This window comes from Rhinatrema bivittatum, chromosome 1, assembly GCF_901001135.1.
Source record: "Rhinatrema bivittatum chromosome 1, aRhiBiv1.1, whole genome shotgun sequence".
In the NCBI taxonomy this organism is placed as follows: Eukaryota; Metazoa; Chordata; class Amphibia; order Gymnophiona; family Rhinatrematidae; genus Rhinatrema; species Rhinatrema bivittatum.
In genome coordinates this window covers 810,686,722-810,708,850 of record NC_042615.1, presented here as the reverse complement: position 1 = coordinate 810,708,850, position 22,129 = coordinate 810,686,722, and the positions used below count along the sequence as shown (strand labels likewise).

At 50.3% G+C, this 22,129-nt stretch overlaps 1 protein-coding gene across 2 annotated transcripts; it reads left to right on the top strand.

The window, feature by feature from the left end:
• Positions 1–5,439: 5,439 nt before the first annotated feature.
• RPP25L (ribonuclease P/MRP subunit p25 like) lies at positions 5,440–7,934 on the top strand. Of its 2 annotated transcripts, XM_029581410.1 has the most exons (3): positions 5,440–5,522; positions 6,270–6,436; positions 6,763–7,934. In XM_029581410.1, exons 2-3 carry the CDS (start codon positions 6,430–6,432, stop codon positions 7,329–7,331), a joined length of 576 nt encoding a protein of 191 aa, XP_029437270.1. In that variant the 5' UTR covers positions 5,440–5,522; positions 6,270–6,429; the 3' UTR covers positions 7,332–7,934. The 2 variants fall into 2 exon arrangements, with proteins under 2 accessions (XP_029437270.1, XP_029437261.1); XM_029581401.1 differs by lacking the exons at positions 5,440–5,522; positions 6,270–6,436 and adding an exon at positions 5,543–5,849.
• The last annotated feature ends 14,195 nt before the right edge of the window (positions 7,935–22,129 follow it).

Sequence of the window (22,129 nt, the reverse complement as noted above, 5' to 3'; positions counted from 1 at the left end):
GTTCCACCCAGGCCATCAACAGCGACAACGCTTTGTCCGCCACCGGCCGACTTCTTGTGCCGCCCTGACGATTGATATACGCTACCGTGGTTGCGTTGTCCGATAGAACTCGCACCGCCCGACCTCGAACCAACGGAAGCAGGTGGCGTAAGGCGAGACGTACCGCTCTGGTCTCCAGACGGTTGATGGACCAAGCTGCCTGAAGCGGGGTCCACAGGCCTTGCACCGCGCTGGACTGACAGACCGCTCCCCAGCCTGTCAAACTGGCATCCGTCGTCACTACGATCCACGGGGGCGGCTCTAGGTCCACCCCCTGCAATAAATTGTTTGGGATCAGCCACCAAGCCAAACTGGACCGAGCTGGCTCCAACAGCGGCAATTGGACACCGTAATCCTCCGATTTCTGGTCCCAGCGGGAGAGGAGAGCTCGCTGTAAAGGCCGCATATGAGCAAAGGCCCACGGCACCATTTCCAGAGTAGAAACCATATGTCCAATGACCTGTAAATAATCCCAAGCCGTAGGCAACGGTAGAGCTAGCAAGGTCTGCACCTGAGACATCAGGTTCTCTAGGCGCTGCTGCGTGAGGAATACTTTGCCCTCTAAGGTATCGAAGCGCGCCCCCAAAAATTCCAACTGTTGACTCGGGACCAACTGGCTCTTCGCAAAGTTGATTACACAACCTAGCGATTGAAGTTGCTGCACGACCGACTGGACTGCTCGTCGGCACGCCGCTTCCGACTTTGTGCGGATGAGCCAATTGTCCAAATAGGGATGCACCAGAATTCCTTGACGTCGCAGATAAGCTGCAACTACAACGAGAACCTTGGTGAACACCCTCGGGGCCGTGGCTAGCCCGAACGGAAGGGCGCAAAACTGGAAGTGCTCCCCCAGAACTGTGAACCGGAGGTACCTCTGGTGACGTTCCCTGATCCCGATATGAAGGTACGCCTCGGCCAGATCCAAAGAAGCCAAAAATTCTCCCTTGTGGACGGCCGCAATAACAGACCTTAGCGTTTCCATCCGAAACCGGGGAACCCGCAATGCCTTGTTCACTTTTTTTAAATCCAAAATTGGGCGAAACGTACCTTCCTTCTTTGGAACCAGAAAGTAAATGGAATACCTGCCTGTTCTGGTCTCCTCCGGAGGAACCGGCAATATCGCCCCCAGCAATCACAACCTGTGCACAGTGTGGGCGATAACCTGCCGCTTCTCCTGAGGACCGCAGGGAGAGACCATAAAAAGATCCCGGAGGGGCCGAGCAAAGTCCAACTCGTAGCCGTAACGAACTACGTCGAGAACCCACTGATCCGACGTGACCTTGACCCATTCCTCCCAAAACAGGGACAAACGACTTCCGATGCAGGGGAGGGAGGAATGGGCCTGCGCGCCTTCATTGCGAAGGCTTGCCGGTGGAGAGGTTCTGCGAGGATCCCAAACGCTGTGGCCGCCTGCCTCGAAAGGAAGGAGACCAAGGCTGAGACCTGGGAACCTGCTGTTTCTGTGGGAAAGGAGCCCCCCTTCCCATACGGAACCGGCGTTGGCCCCGAAAGCGGGATCGTACATTCCCAAAAGAGCGAAACGAACGGGGCTTGTCCTCCGGTAACTTATACACTTTGTTCTCCCCCAAGTCTTTGATAAGCTCCTCCCCAAACAGCAACTTCCCCTTGAAGGGAAAAGATGCGAGGCGCGATTTTGACGAGGCATCAGCCGACCAACGCCTAAGCCAGAGTAAACGCCGAGCAGCGACCGCCGATGACATAGTGCGGGCCGAGGTTCTCAACAAATCATACAAGGCATCCGCCGTGTAAGTAACCGCTGCCTCCACGCAGTTAGCCTGCTCAGCCTCGGCTGGTGGTAGCTCCTGTGTGGTAAGCAACTGTTGGACCCAGCGGAGAGTAGCGCGCTGAACCATACTGCTACATGCCGCTGCTCGGACCCCCAATGCCGCTATCTCAAAGATGCGCTTCAACAGCACTTCTAACTTTCTGTCTTGGAGATCTTTCAAAGCTACCCCTCCTGTGACAGGTATGGTAGTGTGCTTAACCACAGCCGTCACTGCAGAATCCACGGCAGGGACTTTAAAAATATCCAAAGAATCTGCAGGCAGAGGATATAATTTATTCATGGCCCTGCTGACTCTCAGTGATGCCTCCGGCACCTCCCATTCTTTGGAAACTAGCTGTAAAACCTTGGCATGTAAGGGAAAAGACTGTGGGGGAGCCCTTAAACCTGCCATAGCTATGTCCCCCGTGGAAGTGTCAGTGTCCTGCTGTGGCGCTGGGATCTCTAATTCCTTCAAAACATGAAGGATTAAAAAGTTAAGCTCATCCTTGCTAAACAGGCGCAGGATCTGGGGGTCATCGCCCTCGAGCGCCCCCGGAGCGTCAGAGACCTCTGTCCCCGTACCATCCGGCGATCCTGTGCCATCCGGAGACCCCTGAGTGAGATCCGGAGCTACCGGACCCCCCTTGCCGCCTAATGAATAAAGTCTGGTGGGATCTGAACCCCCCCCGCGTTGTCCCTAGGCCCAGACCTGCCCCGCTCAGGAGAGATTCTGCCCCGCTCAGGAGAGACCCTGGGAACCTTAGGGGGAGGGGGTTCATCCGGCTCCCAACCTGCCTCCGCGTCTAAAAATGCCTGGTGCATCAATAGGACAAATTTTGAAGAAAAGGGTACTTTCCTTTTGGAGCCCCCCGCGGGCTGGTCCCAGGGGGGAGGGGCTCGAGGAGCGTCCAATTCGGATCCACTGCACGGGCTCAAGGCAGGAGGAGAGATATGAGCAAAATCCTCCTCCTCCGATGCCGAATCAGCAGGCTGCCGCGTGGTCAAAATAGCCACCGGCTCCCTAACAGTGGGGGGCGGGGCTGATGACAGCGCGGCTGCCAGGCTCCCTGATCGCCCTGAAGAGGGACGAAAAGCTGCGCTGCGGGCAGCGCTCGGCCCCCGGGAGGGTCCCTCGCCCCCGGGAATACAATGGGAGCAGAGACCCTCCCTGGAGAGTCGCGCCCCCGCCTTGCCGCAGGCCGTGCAGGCCGAAGCTCGGGGCATCCTACGGCAGAACCGTGAGTATCTGGTTGGGAGCAGGGATTCGCGCCAAAAAACAGCAAGGGGAAAAAATCTCCGGGTGAAGAGACCTCACCCCCTCCGGAGTCCCTGGTCCGCGCGGCAGGCTAGGGCTACAAGGGACCACAGCCTGTCACCAACAGGACTTACGGGTCCTCACGCTGAATTTAAATTAGCCTTTAGTTTATTTTTTTTTATTTTTTTTTTTTTTAAAACAGAAGCCCTCTTCAGGAGGAAAAAACCACTGGAATAAAGCAGGAACAGACGGGGGAGGGTGACCGGACCACCGGTAGACTTTCCCCCCGACCAACGGGACACCAACCGGGAAAATAAAGGAGAGCAAAGCTCTCTCAGCCTGCCTGTAAAAGAATAGCACGCTGCGCTGAAAACAAGGAAACAACAAGAAACTAAAACAGTTCCACTTTTTTTTTTTTATAAACTAAACAGAGAAATAACTAATCGATCTAGACAGTACAAGTCAAGAAATTAATAAATGACACCTGAAAAAGATTTTGTGTCAGGATAGACAGGACTGCAGGTTATGTCTCTCAATCTGCTGGAGTCAGAGGAAATACTGAAGGATGGCAGGTGGCACACCAGTATATCTAGGGGGTGCTTTCAGTTTTCTCTCTGACTCCATCTGCTGGAGGGGAGGCATAACCCAGCAGTCTGGACTGATCCTGGTAGGTACAGGGAATGTGTGTATGAGAGAGGGGAGGGTGAGAGAGCATGGGAGGTAAGGGGGTTGGGGATTGCCAGTGAGAGAATGTGTATATGAGTGGAGGGTGAGAGAGCATGGGAGGTTGGGGGGTTGCCGGTGAGAGAGAATGTGTGTGTGTGGGAGGGGGGGTTGGGGAGGGTGAGAGGCAGCTTGGTTGGTAAGAGGGGGTGGGGGGATGCTTTAGTGGGTTTCAGAGAGAGGGAGCCTTGTGAGGAGATTGTGGAGGAGATTGTGAAGGAGATTGTGTGAGGAGATTGTGAAGGAGTATGTATGTGTGAGAGAGATTGGGAGCTCATATGTATGAAAAAGGGATTGTGTGTACGTGAGAGTGCTGGTCTGTATGAAGGGATTTTGTATGTGTGAGACAGAGCCTGTGTGAAGGGGTGCTTGAGAGAGAGACAGAGGTAGCTTGTGTGGGTGTGTATGCAAGAGAGAGGGACCCTGTATGAGAGGATGTGTGTGTGTGAGAGAGAGAGTGAGGGAGTCTGTATGAGGATGTGGGTATGTGTACTCGAGGGAGGGAGCATGTGTGTGAGAGGGGCAGTACTGAGAACAGGGTCAAACTCTGGGAATGGTGATAGAGTGGATGGGGTGGAGCCTAGAGGTTGAGGGGAGAGAAACTGGCAAATGGAGGAATTGGGGCCTGAGAGGGCAAAGTGGCCAGGGGAGTAGGGAGAGCGAGTGGAAGGGACACTTAAGTGAATTTCTAGGGAAATTCTGATCAAAATATTTAAAATTCTGCATCTCTAAGTAATAACTTTTTTCTGTATTAGTTTCAAATGTAATTACTTACCAGACTTACCAGAGAGAGTGGTATCAGAAAGGTGTCAGTGTGTTCGCAAATATGCCTCCCTTAAAATCCCTAAAACCACCCGTATTTGACCATCTAACATGCCACAACTAGTCATTAGAACATAATGTTATTACTTAGAGATGCAGAATTTTAAATATTTTGATCAGAATTTCCCTAGAAATTCACTTAAGTGTCCCTTCCACTCGCTCTCCCTACTCCCCTGGCCACTTTGCCCTCTCAGGCCCCAATTCCTCCATTTGCCAGTTCTAATGACTAGTTGTGGCATGTTAGATGGTCAAATATGGGTGGTTTTAGGGATTTTAGGGGAGGCATATTTGCACTTTATAAAAATATAACATTAATTGACAAACCTGAAGAGAGTAGGTAAATGACGTGATTAATAAGTGGTGAAGTCAAGAGAGGGGCTGTAGCCCTGTAAGGGCAAGAGCTCATGAGACTGCGAACACACTGACACCTTTCTGATACCACTCTCTCTGGTAAGTCTTTTTAATTATACATTAAAAGCAATAGAAGGACACATCTGTTATTTTGCAGTACCTCAAGTTGTAACGTTCTGTTTTTGTTTTGTAATTACTTAAAGACTGTCATGTTAAATTGTGTTATTTTGACCAATATAAAGTTTGCAGATTTTTAAGTTTTTGTGCACAAACGTTTACATTTTTTTGCACAGAATTCCCCCGGGCGTCAGAAAACCCCTAGGTATCGCCCTGGGCCTGGCGTGGAGATGGGGGCGGGGCTGGAGCAAGCTGTCGCGCCTGATCGGTGGATTGGTCGACGCTGTGAGGTGGGCGGGGCTGATTCGCGATTACATTTAGTTTTGAGCTCCGAAGCAGCCATTGAGCGCGCCTGGTGATGACGTTGCAGGGCCCCGGGAAGTGACCGCGAGCGCCTGCTTGGCGGGATTCAAGCGCCGCGGTTGAACGGTAAGCGACGGTTGTCGGGCGAAACAAAGAGCGTGCGGTGTGAAAAGAAAGCGTTTATCGAAAGAGGGAGTCGCGGCGGGATGCCGAAGGGCCAGGCGAGAGGAAGGCGCCCTGGAGCGGGAAGGCCAGGCCCGAGCGCTCTCTGCATCCACTTACGAGCGGCGGCGCCGCCGTCGTTGTCGATCTGCTCCGGACATCGCGGGCGGGGGAGCCGGCATGGAGCCGCGGCTCTCCCCGTGCGCGTGTCCTCCGCTGCTGTCGCCGCCTGGTGGCCGGGATGCGAGGTGGCTGGCAAGGCAGCAATGGACGGGGAGAGGGACTCGGAAGGTTTGTGTAGCTGGGGGGTGTGCACCAGGGAGTAAGAATCACGCGGGCGGCTTAAAATAACGAGCATGGTTATAGAAAGAGTTTGTAGCGTTCTTCTTTGGGAGGTTAGCTTGCTTTTTTTTTTTTCACATATCAGTTCTGTCTGGATTTTATTCATCTTTTTTGCTCTTGTGAAATTCATGTCGTTTTTCGTGTCTTTTCCCCCCATGCTTTCAATCTCGTTTCTTTCCCAATCAATCTTCTTCTCTCTATTTGTATCTGACTTAGCTAACTTTACTGCCCTTCCCCCACAATCCGTCTGCTTTATCCCTTCCTTCCTCTTCCTCTAGTCTATAACATCATACTTTCCTCTGTTCCTTTGTCTCCCCGGAGGAAGAAGCACTAAGAACTAGTAAAGGCCTGCATATTTCTTCCTTGTAGCGCAGTATATGAGAGAGGAATGTATGCGTCCCCCAAGGACTCTTTCCATTTCTAGTCAAATCTGCATATGCCTGGGGATCTTGATTTCACCGCAGCAAGAGAGAAGATACATCCTTGAACAACAGGGGGGTTGTGAAGGGGCAGAAGGAGGGAGTTGAGGATGCTAGGTAAGGGGCAAAAACTAATGTGTTGGGAGGGAGGGGGGGGGAAGAGTTGTTGAGAGGGAATGTCTGTCTGTCTGGGGGATGCAGCAAACAGTTGCTAACCTGATGTTGCAGAATATTTTGATTGGTCTCCCTTTTTGTGATGAATTACTAAGAAATTTTAGCTGCTGAGTAGGGGCTTTGCCTCTCCCCTCACTTTCCCAGAAAATGAAATCTTGACTTTTTTTTAATTTTAAGTTGCTCTGTAGCATCACTTTTTGAGGTGCTATAGTCATGTCCTAACATGAGTTGACATTCTTTCTAGTAAATATTCTCTCCTTTGTTTACAGTAATCAGCACAATGGAAAATTACAGGAAGACAAAGGTTGTGGAAAAGCCCTTTCTCTCTCCATTCACTGACCTGCCTCAAGATACCACTGACATGAAAGTAAGGGATGGAAGCAAGATCAGAAACCTGATGGGATATGCTATAAGCAAAATGGAGTCAGACCCAGTCAGACAAATCCTTTTCAGTGGTTTTGGCAAGGCAGTCAGCAAGACTATCACATGCGTAGAGATCATGAAACGAAAGGTGAAAGGGCTTCACCAGATCACAAAGGTGGTCTTTCGGCAGATTGAAGAGATGTGGGAGCCCATTGTGCCAGAGGCTGGTCTGGACAGCTTGACTGTGAAGCGAAATATTCCTGCTATATATGTTTTGCTGAGCAAAGACCCATTAAATACCCAAGAGCCTGGTTATCAGGCCCCAGGGTGCTTTGATGCCATGTGGATCCAGGCGCTGAAAGAGGAATCGCAGGGCCAGAAAAAGAGGAAACAAGGTGGAGGGAGAGGGAGGAACAAAGGGGGAAAATACCCCAGGTCGATAGGAAGATATGTAGATGCGCGTAAGAAGTCCTAACAAAAGGGCACGTCAGTAACTGACATTTCATAAGCCTCACTGAAGGGCTATGGTTGTCCCAGAAATACCAGCATGTTCTTTCAGGATGCGATGATAGAGGTAAAGATTCGTTGCCAGTGCTGATAGAGTGATAAAAACATCCATCTTGCAACCTGGTGCTAGTTGACTGGTTGGCATCTGATTTTGGTTGAGCAGTAATCTCTCAGTACAGTAAAATCTTACTGACATGTTGATCCCAAGAAGCAAAATTGCATTGAAGAGTTGAGTGGCATATGAGGGGTGACGTTCTGTGCACAGAAGAGATGGGGGGGGGGGTACCATTACACTTCAGTTCTGGCTCACTGAAGTAAAGGGGTCAGGGTATTGGACTGACTACGGTTCTGGAAAACATGCTAATTCTTGTCACTTGCTAGTTGTGATCAAGATGACTCTTCAGGTTAATATCAAGACGTGATGTGGGGAGAACAGAAAACCTATTAAACTTTTTGTGAGGCAGTACTATTTGTAAGTCTGTGGGAGACATGTTGCAATGTAACAAACAATTTGCTTGTTTGGAAACCTTTTATTTTTAATAAATGAGTACTGCTTTTGAACTGGAATGTATTGCTATAGGTGTGTTTTGTTTTTTTTAAATTAGTTACTGTTTTAAAAGCAGCACAACTGAATGTTCTTTAGGTTGGCTGCTAAAAAAAAAAATCCTAATTCCCTTTTGCAATATCTTCTTACTGATGAGATACTTGTGTTTTTTTACTTCCTCTTTTATAGAAACAGTACTCACATGATGATTTATAATACTTTTAAAAATTTAGTATGTTACCATGCTCATTGTATAGGAAACCAAAGTTCTCTGTCATTTATCACAAGGACAGGTGCAGCAGAGGCAGTGAAACTGAAGCTATCCTACTACTACTCTGAGTAGTGTGAGTTTAGTTTGTGGGCACTAGATTGTTGTGTGTTTTTTTTTGTTTTTATTTATTTTTTTTTTTACACCCAGATGTACATTTATATATTCTGCACAGTAACATGGCTTCCAAACCTTTGACTACTGCCCCTGTGTGTTCAAGTCCCCTTTCCTTTCTTCTGCCTTTGCTGGTATGCTAGCTGTTATAGGTTTTCGTAACAGTAATAACAGCAGACAAGGGCCAAGAGGTTCATCCAGTCTGCCCAGCAAGCTTCTTATGGTGGTATATGCCACACCGTGCAGGTTAACCCCACGTTTTTCTTAAGGGTAGCAACTACCGCTCCATGTAATTATTTTGAGTCTGCTTGAAAATTGAGACAGTGCTGATGTTTTTGCTTATGGACTTGAAAAAGCAGTTCTGTGCCTTTTCACTTATGTCTGCATATCAGTACTCCAGATGTTAAAAGTCACGGTCTGTGTTGGTCATCTAAATCCAATTTCTCTTCCACACCTACCACCCATCTGCAAGCAAGCAAGTTTCTCTGCAGCATGACTAATAAGATATCACAAATCTTTTTGCACTGAGGTACCTCACTCCAAAGCCATACCTATGCAATTTGGCAGTTATGGCAAAGTTAAACAATGTGTCCTCGCCCTGCATGTTACACACGACACCACAAGCCTATTAAATGCTTGTTCCATCTCATTCTGCTACATCAGTCCAGCCCTTACAAGTGAGTTATTTCCCCCTAGCAGCAAATGGAGGCAGACAACCTTGTTTTCCTGTGTGACGTCACAGGCCCTACATTGATGGTGCTAGCAGCAGGAACTAGTATTTTCTGTCTCCAGCAGAAAGCTTCTACACTAGATCCGTCAATGGTGGCCATGTTGCTTTCTCCTGTGGTGTGTGCTGGATTACAGCAACATTCCATGGAGGCCATGGGAAGATTTTTTTTTTTTTAGGCTGGATTACAGCAGTGATCTGCAAGGGAATTGTGTGGACTCCCTCCAGCTTTGATTCCCTGGAATTTTTGAGGTGTTTCTTTTTAGCCATAAACTGGACCCTGAGCACTTCCTGTGGAACTCCTGATCTTCCAGCCAGCATTTGAAAATTACAGAAGCCGGGGGCCAGTTGGAGGTCTTCTGTCAGCTAGGTTTCACTCACTGACTTTAGCAATGCATTCAGCTAATCAATAAAAAAAAAAAAAAAGCTGGCTATAGTGTCTGTCTTTTCCCTGGCCCAGAGCTAGTGTGGGTGGAGCCTAAGGCTGAGCCTGATTCAGGCAGATGATTTCCCTACTAGAGGGACAGTGATGTCAGAGGAGAGGGCATGGTAATTTGCACCCATTTTTATGAAGCTCTTAATACCTCCGTGGTTGGTCAGGTGCAGTTTTGGTTTGAAATAGCGGATGCCAAGATGGTCTGGTTGGGATCCCTTTCTTAGGGGAGTCATATCTGCACAGGTTTTTTGTTGTGATCATTGGTGCTTGGGTTGGAGGTCCACAAGGCGCAGCCTCAGAGGCATGAAGACTTTGGTCAAGTCTGTCTTCTCGGGCAGCGGATCAGCATTTATTCCAGAAGAAAGTCTAGGTAAGTCTTACCCTGGCTGCTGTTACTTTCTACTGGGACTGAAGTTTGTGTATTACCTCAGGATAGTCGAATGGGTCTCTGCTACTTTCTATGTTTTGATTCGGCAGTCCAGATCAGCATGGGAAAACAGTGTGCTGCAGGAACATTTTCAGTTCTGGGCCTTTTGGTCTTGCGACTGTGCCATGAGTGTTACCAAGGTCATGATCTCGCTTCGGCACAAGGGAATTATGGTACACCCTTATGTTGATGATTGATTAATACATGCACTGTTATACAAGGAGGTGATGCAGGTGACCCAGTGAGTGGTTCAGGTCTTAAAATACTTGTGCTGAGTGATTAATTTTTGCCAAAAGCTTCCTTCAGCCCCTGGAGTACTTGGGGGTGCGGTTCGTCACTCAGGTGGGCCAGGTATTCCTCGTGGAAAAGTGGGTCCGCAAGGTGCACCAGCAAGGCCTGAGCTTTCTGGAGTTGTCTATTCCCTTAGTGTGGGACTATTTGCAGTTGCTCGGCTTGATGGTAGCAGCTTTAGAGCTGGTACCGTGGCCCAGGGCACATGTGTCACCTGCAAACATCCCTTCTGTCTGAATGGTCTCTGTGGAGTCCCAGAACTAAGGGGTGAAACTTCCTCTGTGGGTTTGAGAGTCATTGGCCTGGTGGATGCACCCGGCCCATCTCCTGAAGAGAATCAGTCTTTGCTGTGTTGAGTGTTAGTGATGACTGATGCAAGCATCTTGGGTTGGGGAACTCATTGTCAGGAGCAGGTGACTCAGGGCAAGTGGTCCCTGATGGAGGCCTCTTGGTCCAGCAACAGTTTGGAGACTAGAACTGTTTGGTTGGCACTCCTTAATTTTCTCCCTCTGATTCGGGTGAGGGCCCTTTGGGTCCTCTCGGACAATGCCATGGCCAAAAAAGATTTGGCTCTGAGTTTTTTTTTCTCTCAGGAGACAGCTCTGTTTCCTTGCTCTTGCAGGGCTTAGGGGGGCTTGTCCCCTTGTGTTCCATAACCTAAGCCCCTTTTCGGGGTGGTCCTATTGTGGGGTGAAACTGGTGGTCCAGTCACTCCCCCCTTGCCTGGCTGCTTTTTGATCCGGAACGCTTCTTCACTGGCAGTGCCCTCAGGGATGTGCATGCCCCTGTCTCTAGCTTGCTGAAGTAAAAATAAATAAATAATAAAGTGAGAGAAAAGCCCCAAGCCAGTCAATTTTACTTCTGGGCACTTTTTTTCATTTTTCGACCGGCAGCCAGGGTCTGATTGACAGAGGAGCGTCAGGGATCGTTCCTATGCCTCCGCTCCTCCCGGCAGCGAAGTTTTTCTCTCACAGCTGATTTTTTTCTTCAGATTGTGGCTTCCCTGCATCGACTATGCCACGATCCAACTGCTCTCCTTGCCTGTGGAGAGCCCTCGATGTGTTTTTCGCGCGAGGGGCTCTGTTTCTTATGTTTGCTGGGTGGGGAAGGTCCCTCCCCGGCAGCAAAGCAAGCCCAGGGTCGCTCTGCTCCACGCATGGCCAGGCCGTTCCTGGATCGGCAAACTACGGGCACGGTAGCCATCTTGGGGGGGGGGGGGGGGTTTCAGCAGCTCCCGATTTGGAGCTGCTTGGCACAGAAGATGCAAATTTTTTGGGGTCATCCCCCTCCGGCAAGTCTAGGCCTCGCTTTTTGTTGGAATTTGTGCTCCTCATGCACAAATCATATCAGGCCAGCTTGCAGGAGTAGGAGGACCCCTCGCCAGGTCCCCTGCCAGCCAAACTCCCGCGGTTGGACCCTGTGCTTGCTCCGGATGCGCAGGGGTTTGTCCGGGTACGGGTGGTCCTGGGGGCCTCTCCTTTCCTGGACCCTCCAGCGCCTCTGGGGACCATGGATCCGAATCTGGCGGAGACACTCCCTCTTCTGGAAGGGGATGATCCCAGGGTTCTCAGTCACTTTCTTTCAAAAAGAAGAGTTGGAACCCATCATTCCTTTTGTCCTTCAGGAGTTAGGGATTGAGGGACCCCCAGCGGATACTCTTACTGCTGCGCTGCCAAAGCTTATGGACCCTGTCCTGGCAGGACTCAGAGTTCCGGCTTCTGCCTTTCCTTTTCACCCTATGCACAAATTGCTGCTCCTCCGGGAATGGGAAGCTCCCGAGGCAGGTCTCCGTGTCGGGAGAGCCATGGACAAACTGTATCCGCTCCTGGAGGACTGCCTGGAAATGCTGAAAATTCCCACGGTGGATTCTTCAGTCTCCGCGGTTACAAAGCACACCACCATTCTAGTAGTGGGTGCTATGGCCTTGAAGGATGTACAGGATCACAAGCTCGAATTCCACCTTAAGCGTATCTTCGAGGTGCTGGCTTTGGGAGTCCGGGCGATTATTTGCAGCAGGCAGGCCTTAGGTGGGTTCAGCAATTACTGGGCACCCAGTATCTCCCGTCTGCTGAAGCGGAGCAGGCTGAACGATTAGAAGGCGTCATTCTGTATGGGGCGGATGCTCTGTACGATGTTCTCCGCGTCCAGGTAAAAGCGATGGCCTCGGCGGTCTGCAGAAGGCTCCTCTGGTTATGCAATTGGTCAGTGGACCCGTCGTCCAAGGCGCGCTTGGGCACTCTGCCTTTTAAAGGCACGGGGTCCCAGCGGTGAACTAGGCCTGCGCGATCGGCGCTGAAGCCCGTCGGGGTAAGGCCTCTTGTTCCGCTCACCCCGATCGGGCTCCCTCGCTGACCGCGGGCCTGGCCCTAAAGCTACCTCCTACCTGCAGGGCCGCGAATCCCCGCCTCCAGCCGGCCGAGATCGGAGCCGCGTTTCGCCGCATCCAGCCGCCCCCGACCCGGACCACGAGCCCTCGCCTCCAACGGGCCCCGAGCCGCAAGCCGAGCCCCGAACCGCCCACAAACAACGTCGCGGCGGTGACGTCAGAGGCGCGACCGGCGGGATATTTAAACGGCCGCTCTGCTCCACAAACTCCTTTACCATCCACGGGGTCCCAGCGGTGAACTAGGCCTGCGCGATCGGCGCTGAAGCCCGTCGGGGTAAGGCCTCTTGTTCCGCTCACCCCGATCGGGCTCCCTCGCTGACCGCGGGCCTGGCCCTAAAGCTACCTCCTACCTGCAGGGCCGCGAATCCCCGCCTCCAGCCGGCCGAGATCGGAGCCGCGTTTCGCCGCATCCAGCCGCCCCCGACCCGGACCACGAGCCCTCGCCTCCAACGGGCCCCGAGCCGCAAGCCGAGCCCCGAACCGCCCACAAACAACGTCGCGGCGGTGACGTCAGAGGCGCGACCGGCGGGATATTTAAACTGCCGCTCTGCTCCACAAACTCCTTTACCATCCACGGGGTCCCAGCGGTGAACTAGGCCTGCGCGATCGGCGCTGAAGCCCGTCGGGGTAAGGCCTCTTGTTCCGCTCACCCCGATCGGGCTCCCTCGCTGACCGCGGGCCTGGCCCTAAAGCTACCTCCTACCTGCAGGGCCGCGAATCCCCGCCTCCAGCCGGCCGAGATCGGAGCCGCGTTTCGCCGCATCCAGCCGCCCCCGACCCGGACCACGAGCCCTCGCCTCCAACGGGCCCCGAGCCGCAAGCCGAGCCCCGAACCGCCCACAAACAACGTCGCGGCGGTGACGTCAGAGGCGCGACCGGCGGGATATTTACACTACCACTCTCCCTGGCGTCGCGCGCCGGGCGTCGCGCGCACGAAGGAGCACGACAAAGGGGCCTGCCCCTTTGTCTCGCCCCTTCGTCGGCGCCCCATAGGAACCCAACTCATCACCACAAAGAGACTACAGACTAACCGTAATACAATCCGTGACCAACAAGAAAATAGCTGAAACCAGGCGGGTTGCAACGGGTATCGCAACGCTCCACCTCCCGACCACAACTACACCTCATCACTCCTCTACTAGGGCTCGCGCGGCCGGCGCCACCCACTCGGGGTAAGAGCCTCTTCCTGCTAACCCGCCCACCAGCGTTAGACCCACCTCGATCACCATACTACCTGTTTTGGGGATATAACTTAATGGTGTTTTTAACAACATTCTAAAACAGTCTCTCTGGATAGCACCCTTCCTTTGAATGGTCGTTACATTTGATCACTCTGTATTGTCAGTGTATCTTTTGATCCGCCCTAAGCAAACTATCGTCAGTCAATCAATTGAATCATCCAACGCTTCCTTTCGAGCGTACCATGCTTTTGAGTGTACCCAACGTATCGTTATAACCTAATTGCCTTGTAATCTATCTGTGCTTCTTACACCCTAACACTCCAAGTATCACCACCGCCCCCCCCCGGTGCTTTGGTGCTTACTTCAAGCCCACACTACCCTAGTCCCCTCCCTGCTACTAGAACCATGTGCCTTCTCCCCATCCCAAGACGGCACCGCCCGCTACTACGAAAGCCCCCTACAATCCCCCCCCCCCCCACCCAACCCTCGCAAATCCCTCATACCTATCACGACCCCACCTTTCTCACAACTCCTAGGTCTCACTACCTTAGCCATTACCCTCTTCAATGCCCAATCCATCCAAAAAAAAGGACCTATACTAAATGACCTACTTACAGACGACAATCCCGACCTATGTGCCATTACCGAATCCTGGTTAAAATCCACCGACCAGGTTTTCCTCAACCAGCTCCCAACAAAGACATACGACCTCCTCTCCATCCCAAGACCAAAAAAGAGAGGTGGGGGCCTACTCTTGGCTGCCAAAAAAAGGCTTAACCTCAAACTCCAATCTACTCAACCCCCACCCAAACTAGAAATTGCACTATTTACATCTAAATCCCTACAAATCTGCCTAGTCTACGCCCCCCCAGGCCTAATTGAACAAGATCCCTCACCCATCACCGAATATTTCACAGTCAACATCAAAACAGACCTTCCTACCATTATACTAGGGGATTTCAATCTCCATGTGGACTCCCACCCCACCACCCCTACCTGCGAGATCCTACTGGACACCCTCAAAGCCCTGGGTTTCAATCAAATCATCACCGAACCCACACACAAAGCGGGCCACACACTTGACTTAATCTTTGTGAACTCCAAAATAACCATTGCCACCCCCCCTGTAGTCACCCCAGTACCGTGGTCCGACCACTTCCTCATTAATGCTACCCTCGAAACCAAATCCCCCACGCCTTCCACACAAAAACTCCGCAAAACTATTTCCTTCCGTAAACACTGTAGTACAGAGGAGCTTACCCTAGCTTTCGACAAAATAACCAACAACATCGACCTCACCAATCCAGACACCGCACTTCACTCCTGGAACAACCTTACAACGACCATAGCCAACGACCTATGCCCCACTATCCACAAAGAAGTACCCCTTGCACACTGTGAGAAAAGGAAACCATGGTTCTCCACCAAGTTAAAAACCATGAAACAAGACTTAAGAGCTAAAGAACGCGCATGGCGCAAACAACCATCTGCCACTCTAAAAGCTACCTACTACAACTCACTACACGCATACCGTCATGCAATCACCCAAACCAAGCGTGATTTCCACGCAGCAAAGATCCATGACTACCAATTCAATGCAAATACCTTATTCACTTATATCACAGAACTCACCAACCCTAATACACCCACCCTCAACGAAACCATCTCCAACAATAGATGCGAAGAACTAGCTACCTATTTCAAAAACAAAATCGACAATATCCTACTTCGCTTCCCTGCCAACACCACCCCCCTCACCCCCATTCCCAATGACAAAAAGATCATTCTCAGAGCCTTTGACACCGCCACCAACATAGAAGTAGAAGCTATCCTAAAGAAGATGAAACCCGCCACGCACTCCTCTGACACCATTCCCTCAAAAACACTCCTCTCCATTACACCCGCCATCACCAAACCTATTAAAGACCTTATCAACTGCTCTATCACCGCAGGCAGTGTCCCAGACCCACTCAAGCTGGCCATAGTTAAGCCCCTCCTAAAGAAACCCACCCTCGACCCCACCGATCCTGCCAATTACCGCCCAATTTCCAATCTCCCTTTCTTATCCAAAGTCCTAGAAAGGGTTATTAACAAACAACTGACGGACTTTTTAGAAGACCACAATATCCTCCACACCCTACAGTTCGGTTTCCGTAAAGCCCGAAGTACCGAAACCTTACTACTATCCATGACAGATACCATACTCAAAGGTATGGACCATGGAAACTCGTACCTACTCGCCCTACTAGACATTTCAGCTGCCTATGATACAGTCAACCATCAAATACTAATGACCCGCCTAGCAGAAATAGGTATCGCCGGTACAGCCCTTTCATGGCTCTCTTCCTACCTCACACACAGAGAATACATAGTAAAACTCGACGAGCACGAATCCTCACGCATACCTATCACGCAAGGTGTACCCCAAGGCTCATCTCTATCCTCCACCCTCTTTAATATTTACCTCCTACCCCTATGCCACCTCCTCTCAGACCTGGGCCTAAAATTCTTCCTGTATGCAGACGACGTGCAGATCCTCATCCCGTTTCAAGGGTCCATAAACGAACCTTTGCAACGCTGGGAATCTTGCCTCACCACTATAAGCACCCTGCTATCCAAGCTCCATCTAGCTCTAAATACTTCCAAAACAGAAGTACTCGTTATCTCCAATCAACCCGAACGTTTCACTATACCCTTGCAACAGGACACCCCCCATACCCCTACCACAGCCCTCGCTCAGACCCAGTTTGTAAGAGACCTGGGCGTCTTCATAGATCAACACTTGAACTTTAAACCCCACATCAAATCTCTCCTAAAGGGGGGTTTCTATAAACTCAACATCTTAAAAAAACTCAAACCCCTCCTCCACACCCGCGATTTCCGTACAGTCGTACAGACCACCATGCTCACGAAACTAGACTACTGTAACTCCCTGCTACTAGGACTCCCTGCATCCACCATCAAACCCCTTCAGATTCTACAAAACTCCATGGCTAGAATCATAACCGGTACACGCAAAAGGGATCACATCACCCCTATACTAAAGGACCTACATTGGTTGCCAATATCCTACCGCTCTCAATACAAAACACTCACCATCCTTCACAACTCCCTACATAAACACAATCACACCTGGCTCGACGAAATGCCTCGTCACCGCTCCTCCGACCGCCCCACAAGAACAACCCATACAGGCACCCTCCACATCCCACCCCTCAAAGCAGCGCACTCAACTCACACCAGAAGGAGAGCTTTCTCCATTGCTGGTCCCACCCTCTGGAACTCCCTCCCCACCTTCTTACGCCAAGAGACATCCTTTCACAACTTCAAGAAAGGAATCAAGACATGGCTCTTCCGACAGGCCTACCCCGACACAAACCAAACCTAACATCTCCCCCCTCAGCTTCCCCTGCTCGACCTCTACTACTCCCCCCCTTCTCAGCTCCTCCCTTTTCGGCCTCCTACCTTTCACCCTACCCCTCCGCTCGACTTTTCCCTCATCTCCTCCCTTTCAGCCTCTCCCCTTATCCCTTGTCACCTAGCCGACTCTCCACCCTTAGTATTCCCCCTCCCCCGCAACTCCCTTTTACCACCCAAAATCAAAAAAAGAAAAACTTAGTTTCTTGTGATTCCCAATGACCAACGACCTTCAACCCCTCCGTATCTCTACGTAGTTAAAGAGATCCTTGTATATTTTAAGCCTCTGTACCCCTTCCCCGCCCTACTCACCCTGCCTCTCCTCTACCCTCCTTTGCTAACCTTTGACCCCCCATTTCCCTCCAATGCCGCCCGTTAAATCCTTCTAACCCCTCTTATCTCATATTTAAGTGAATACCGTTAAGCAAATGTCTCTCAACTCCTCATTAGCTCTACAATCTGACTGTAACTGTACTTATCGTCAACTGTATATAGTTGCATCTATTTATGTTTTTTTCACTCCTCCAGTCCAGCCTTGCCCTCCCCTCTAGCTCCCCCTCTCCCACCCTTCCGGTATCCTCGCTTCCCACTCCCCTCCCCTGTATTATTGCTCTATTGTGCTTTTGTTTTATTATCTATTTATCTGTTTTACTGTTTTATTGTTTTATTGTTATATTGTAACTTTCCCCCGTTTGAGTTTTTTGTAAACCGGCATGATGTGTTTCACGAATGTCGGTAAATAAAAGTTAATAAATAAATAAAATAAATAAGTTGCTTTTTGGTGAGGACCTTGAGCAGCTCATTAATTCCTTGGGTGAGAACAAGGGTCAGAAGCTGCCTGAGGACCGACCAAAACTATCCTGAGCGTTTTTGCCTTCCCATTCCCGTTTTCAGGGCCAACGTAGATATATGGCTCGAGGCCGAGGTGCTTCTAGGTTTCCAGGTCTCAATCCTGGTCTCAGCCCTTTCGAGGTCGCAGACCCTTCCAAGAGGGTGCATCTCAGTGTACCACCCCGAAGCCCGCCTCCAAATGAGATAAGGTCGGCCCATTCCTCCGTTCCCAATCTCGGGGGTCGTCTTTCCCTGTTCGAGGAATGGGTCAAGATCAAGTCGGATCTCGAGATTATCCGAGACAGTTATGCTTTAGAATTTTCTCGATCTGCCGTACCTCTATGTAGTTCCTCCTTGCGGACGTCTGAAGCAGGATGCTATAGCCCAAACCCTTTCCAGGCTCCGACAGCTGGGCACCATTGTCCCAGTTCCTGCGGCAGAGCATGGCGCCGGCCAGTGGCCAGTAGGAGCTCCACCTTCAGGCAGCAAAACACTGCATGGAGCGGCAGTAGCCACAGAGGCATTCACGGAGCGGGATGCCAGTGGCCAGTAGTTGGTGTTCCACCTTCAGGCAGCAAAACACTGCACGGAGCAGCAGTAGCCACAGAGGCATTCATGGAGTGGGATGCCAGTGGCCAGTGGTTGGTGTCCCGCCTTCACGGAGGGCTGCCATCTACAAATAAAACTAAAACAAGAAACAAACAAACAAAGCAGGGGTGGGTAGGAGTATGGGGCAGGGGTGTGGCCTGCATGTTGCGGTGGTTGCTACCCCTGTTTTGAGCTGGATGTTCACTGGGATGCGGATACGGCGCTGCTCTCTGCATGGTGGAGGGGTGGAAGGGAGTTGGGGCCGGAGGGTGCTGGAAGCTCGCTGCATGGTGGAGAGGTGGAAGGGAGTTGGGGCCGGAGGGTGCTGGAAGCCAATAGTGATGGGTGGGAAGGGGTGGAAGGGAGTTGGGGCCGGAGGGTGCTGGAAGCCAACAGTGATGGGTGGGAGGGAGGAAAAGGGTGGGGGAAAAAAAAAATGAAAAAAAGGGTTGAGGGAGAAAAAGGCTGGGAAAAAACAAACAAAAAAAAAATAGATAAATAAATGGATGGACTGCGTGGCTTGCTGGGCAGACTGGATGGGCCGTTTGGTCTTCTTCTGCCGTCATTTCTATGTTTCTATTCCATCTACTTCACAGTGCCAAAGAAGGAAGATTCCTTTTGCCCGATCTTGGACCTCAAAAGGGTCAATCGGGCCCTCAGGATACCCCATTTCCATATGGAAGCCCTGAGGGCGGTCATAGCGACTGTTCATCCCGGCGAATACCTCTCCTTTCTCGACCTAATTGAGGTGTACTTACACATCCTGATTCACTCCGAACACCAGAAGTATCTCCATTTCCTCATTCTGGGCCAGCATTTTCAGTTCCGGGTGCTACCTTTCGGTCTCTCCACCGCTCCATGCATCTTCACCAAGGTCATGTTGGTGGTGGCAGCAGCTCTCCACCGTGAAAGAGTCTTGGTCCATCCTTACCTGGACTACTGGTTCGGTTCTGGTCCTAGCTCTTCTTACCTCTCTCGGGTGGATAGTAAACTTCCCCAAGAGCCATCTCCAGCCTTTCAGGTATTGGAATTTCTGGGGGCCCGCTTCGATACTCGGGTCGGCAAGGTGTTTCTGCCCCTTGCTCGGGCACTCATCGACCAGGTATGCAACCTTATCTTGCTCCCACACCCAACGGCATGGGACTACCTCCAGGTCCTGGGGGACTAAGGCCTCCACCATAGATCATGTCCCCTGGGCTTTTGCGCATATGCGACCGTTACAGAGAGCTTTGCTATCGTGCTGGCAACCGGTGTTGGAACAGTTCACATGGTTCTTCCGCTTTCGGCCTCTTATCACCGACATACAGTGGTGGCTTTCGCTTCCACATCTTCTGATAAATTGCAGGAAGACCTTGTGAGGCTGGAAAATTGGGCATCCAAATGGCAGATGAAATTTAATGTGGATAAGTGCAAGGTGATGCATATAGGGAAAAATAACCCATGCTATAATTACACGATGTTGGGTTCCATATTAGGTGCTACAACCCAAGAAAGAGATCTAGGTGTCATAGTGGATAACACATTGAAATCGTCGGTTCAGTGTGCTGCGGCAGTCAAAAAAGCAAACAGAATGTTGGGAATTATTAGAAAAGGAATGATGAATAAAACGGAAAATGTCATAATGCCTCTGTATCGCTCCATGGTGAGACCGCACCTTGAATACTGTGTACAATTCTGGTTGCCGCATCTCAAAAAAGATAGAATTGCGATGGAGAAGGTACAGAGAAGGGCTACCAAAATGATAAGGGGAATGGAACAACTCCCCTATGAGGAAAGACTAAAGAGGTTAGGACTTTTCAGCTTGGAGAAGAGACGACTGAGGGGGGATATGATAGAGGAGTTTAAAATCATGAGAGGTCTAGAACGGGTAGATGTGAATCGGTTATTTACTCTTTCGGATAGTAGAAAGACTAGGGGGCACTCCATGAAGTTAGCATGGGGCACATTTAAAACTAATCGGAGAAAGTTCTTTTTTACTCAACGCACAATTAAACTCTGGAATTTGTTGCCAGAGAATGTGGTTCGTGCAGTTAGTATAGCTGTGTTTAAAAAAGGATTGGATAAGTTCTTGGAGGAGAAGTCCATTACCTGCTATTAAGTTCACTTAGAGAATAGCCACTGCCATTAGCAATGGTTACATGGAATAAACTTAGTTTTTGGGTACTTGCCAGGTTCTTATGGCCTGGATTGGCCACTGTTGGAAACAGGATGCTGGGCTTGATGGACCCTTGGTCTGACCCAGTATGGCATTTTCTTATGTTCTTATTATAAAAAGCAAACTCCCTCCCCTAGTGGGCTCAGCTGGGCTTTTGGGGTATATGTAATGAAATATGCATGATAGATTTGCAAACATTGAGGATCCCGTCTCTATGAACTTAACTCATGCATATTCATTGTGTCAGTGCAGAAAACCTGATTGAATAGGTACGTCTTCAGGAGGGGATTGGGAATCACTGTTGTGTTGCATCCTAAAAACCCTGCCACCAAACACTCTGAACCTTTGTGGCAAATGTACCGAAAACGAGGGTGAGCAAATGTTTTCAGTTGCGGCTCCCCCAAGATGAGTACTATGTACACACCCGGACGTATGTGAAGGGTATTCATCAGGCAGCTGTACTTCCAAACCAGGACTCAAAAACCCCCATTTTGGTTTTTTTTCTTCAAGTTGCTGAAAAGATTAAGTTAAAACACATTGGTATAGAGAGGCAGGCACCCCACACCCATACTGCCAGTAAAAGACACCCAGACATACAGTACAGCTGTGCTAAAAAAGCACCTCTGTTTTCAACGCCTGCTCTTTCAACACATCCTCAGCCCCCTCTGCTGGGCATGCGATACTGAATGTAAATGAGGGTTTGTTGCTAAAAGGCACTGGGGACAATTGTGCCTCTCCTTGGCCCAGGAGAGATGGCTGTCAGTGGATTTGGAAAACGCTCAATTTTACAAGCTTTTTTTTTTTTTTTTAACCTTTTGGTTCCTCTGACAATATCGCTATGATAGTTGGAGGATGTATTTTCTGCTCTTCTGTACACTTTTTCAGGCTACTCAGAAATTAACGTCTGTCCTTGGGCAGGCAATAGTTTCTGAGTGTAAAACGTGCAGATTGGCCGTACATTTTATTTCCTATATCCTGGGCGAATGACTAATAGCCTCATCAACATTCATTTGCATCGATGAGCGTTAATAGTTTTGGGAGGTTTGGATGCGCGTTGTGGACACACTAAACCAGGTTAAAAAGTGCTTGGGTACAGGTTAACATTGAGGGACTGCTGGTGGCACTCTAGATTATGTGGCAGTATCTGTAAAGCTTTTTTGGTCTCCCATCTGCTGGCAGTGATGCAAAACCCGGCAGTCTGGACTGATCTGTGGTACTACAAGGACAACAATTAGCAGCTAAGACCCATTTTTCCCTTTCGAACTGCTGATGCTTGAACTGCACGTGGCTTTAAGGATGTGGAGTACCACACTTTAAACAGGTTCCAATGACCTGGGCCTGCAAAAGGAGGGAAGAGGCGTCTCGGGTGGCAGGAGCAGTTGGATGGGTTAAAGGTGCCAC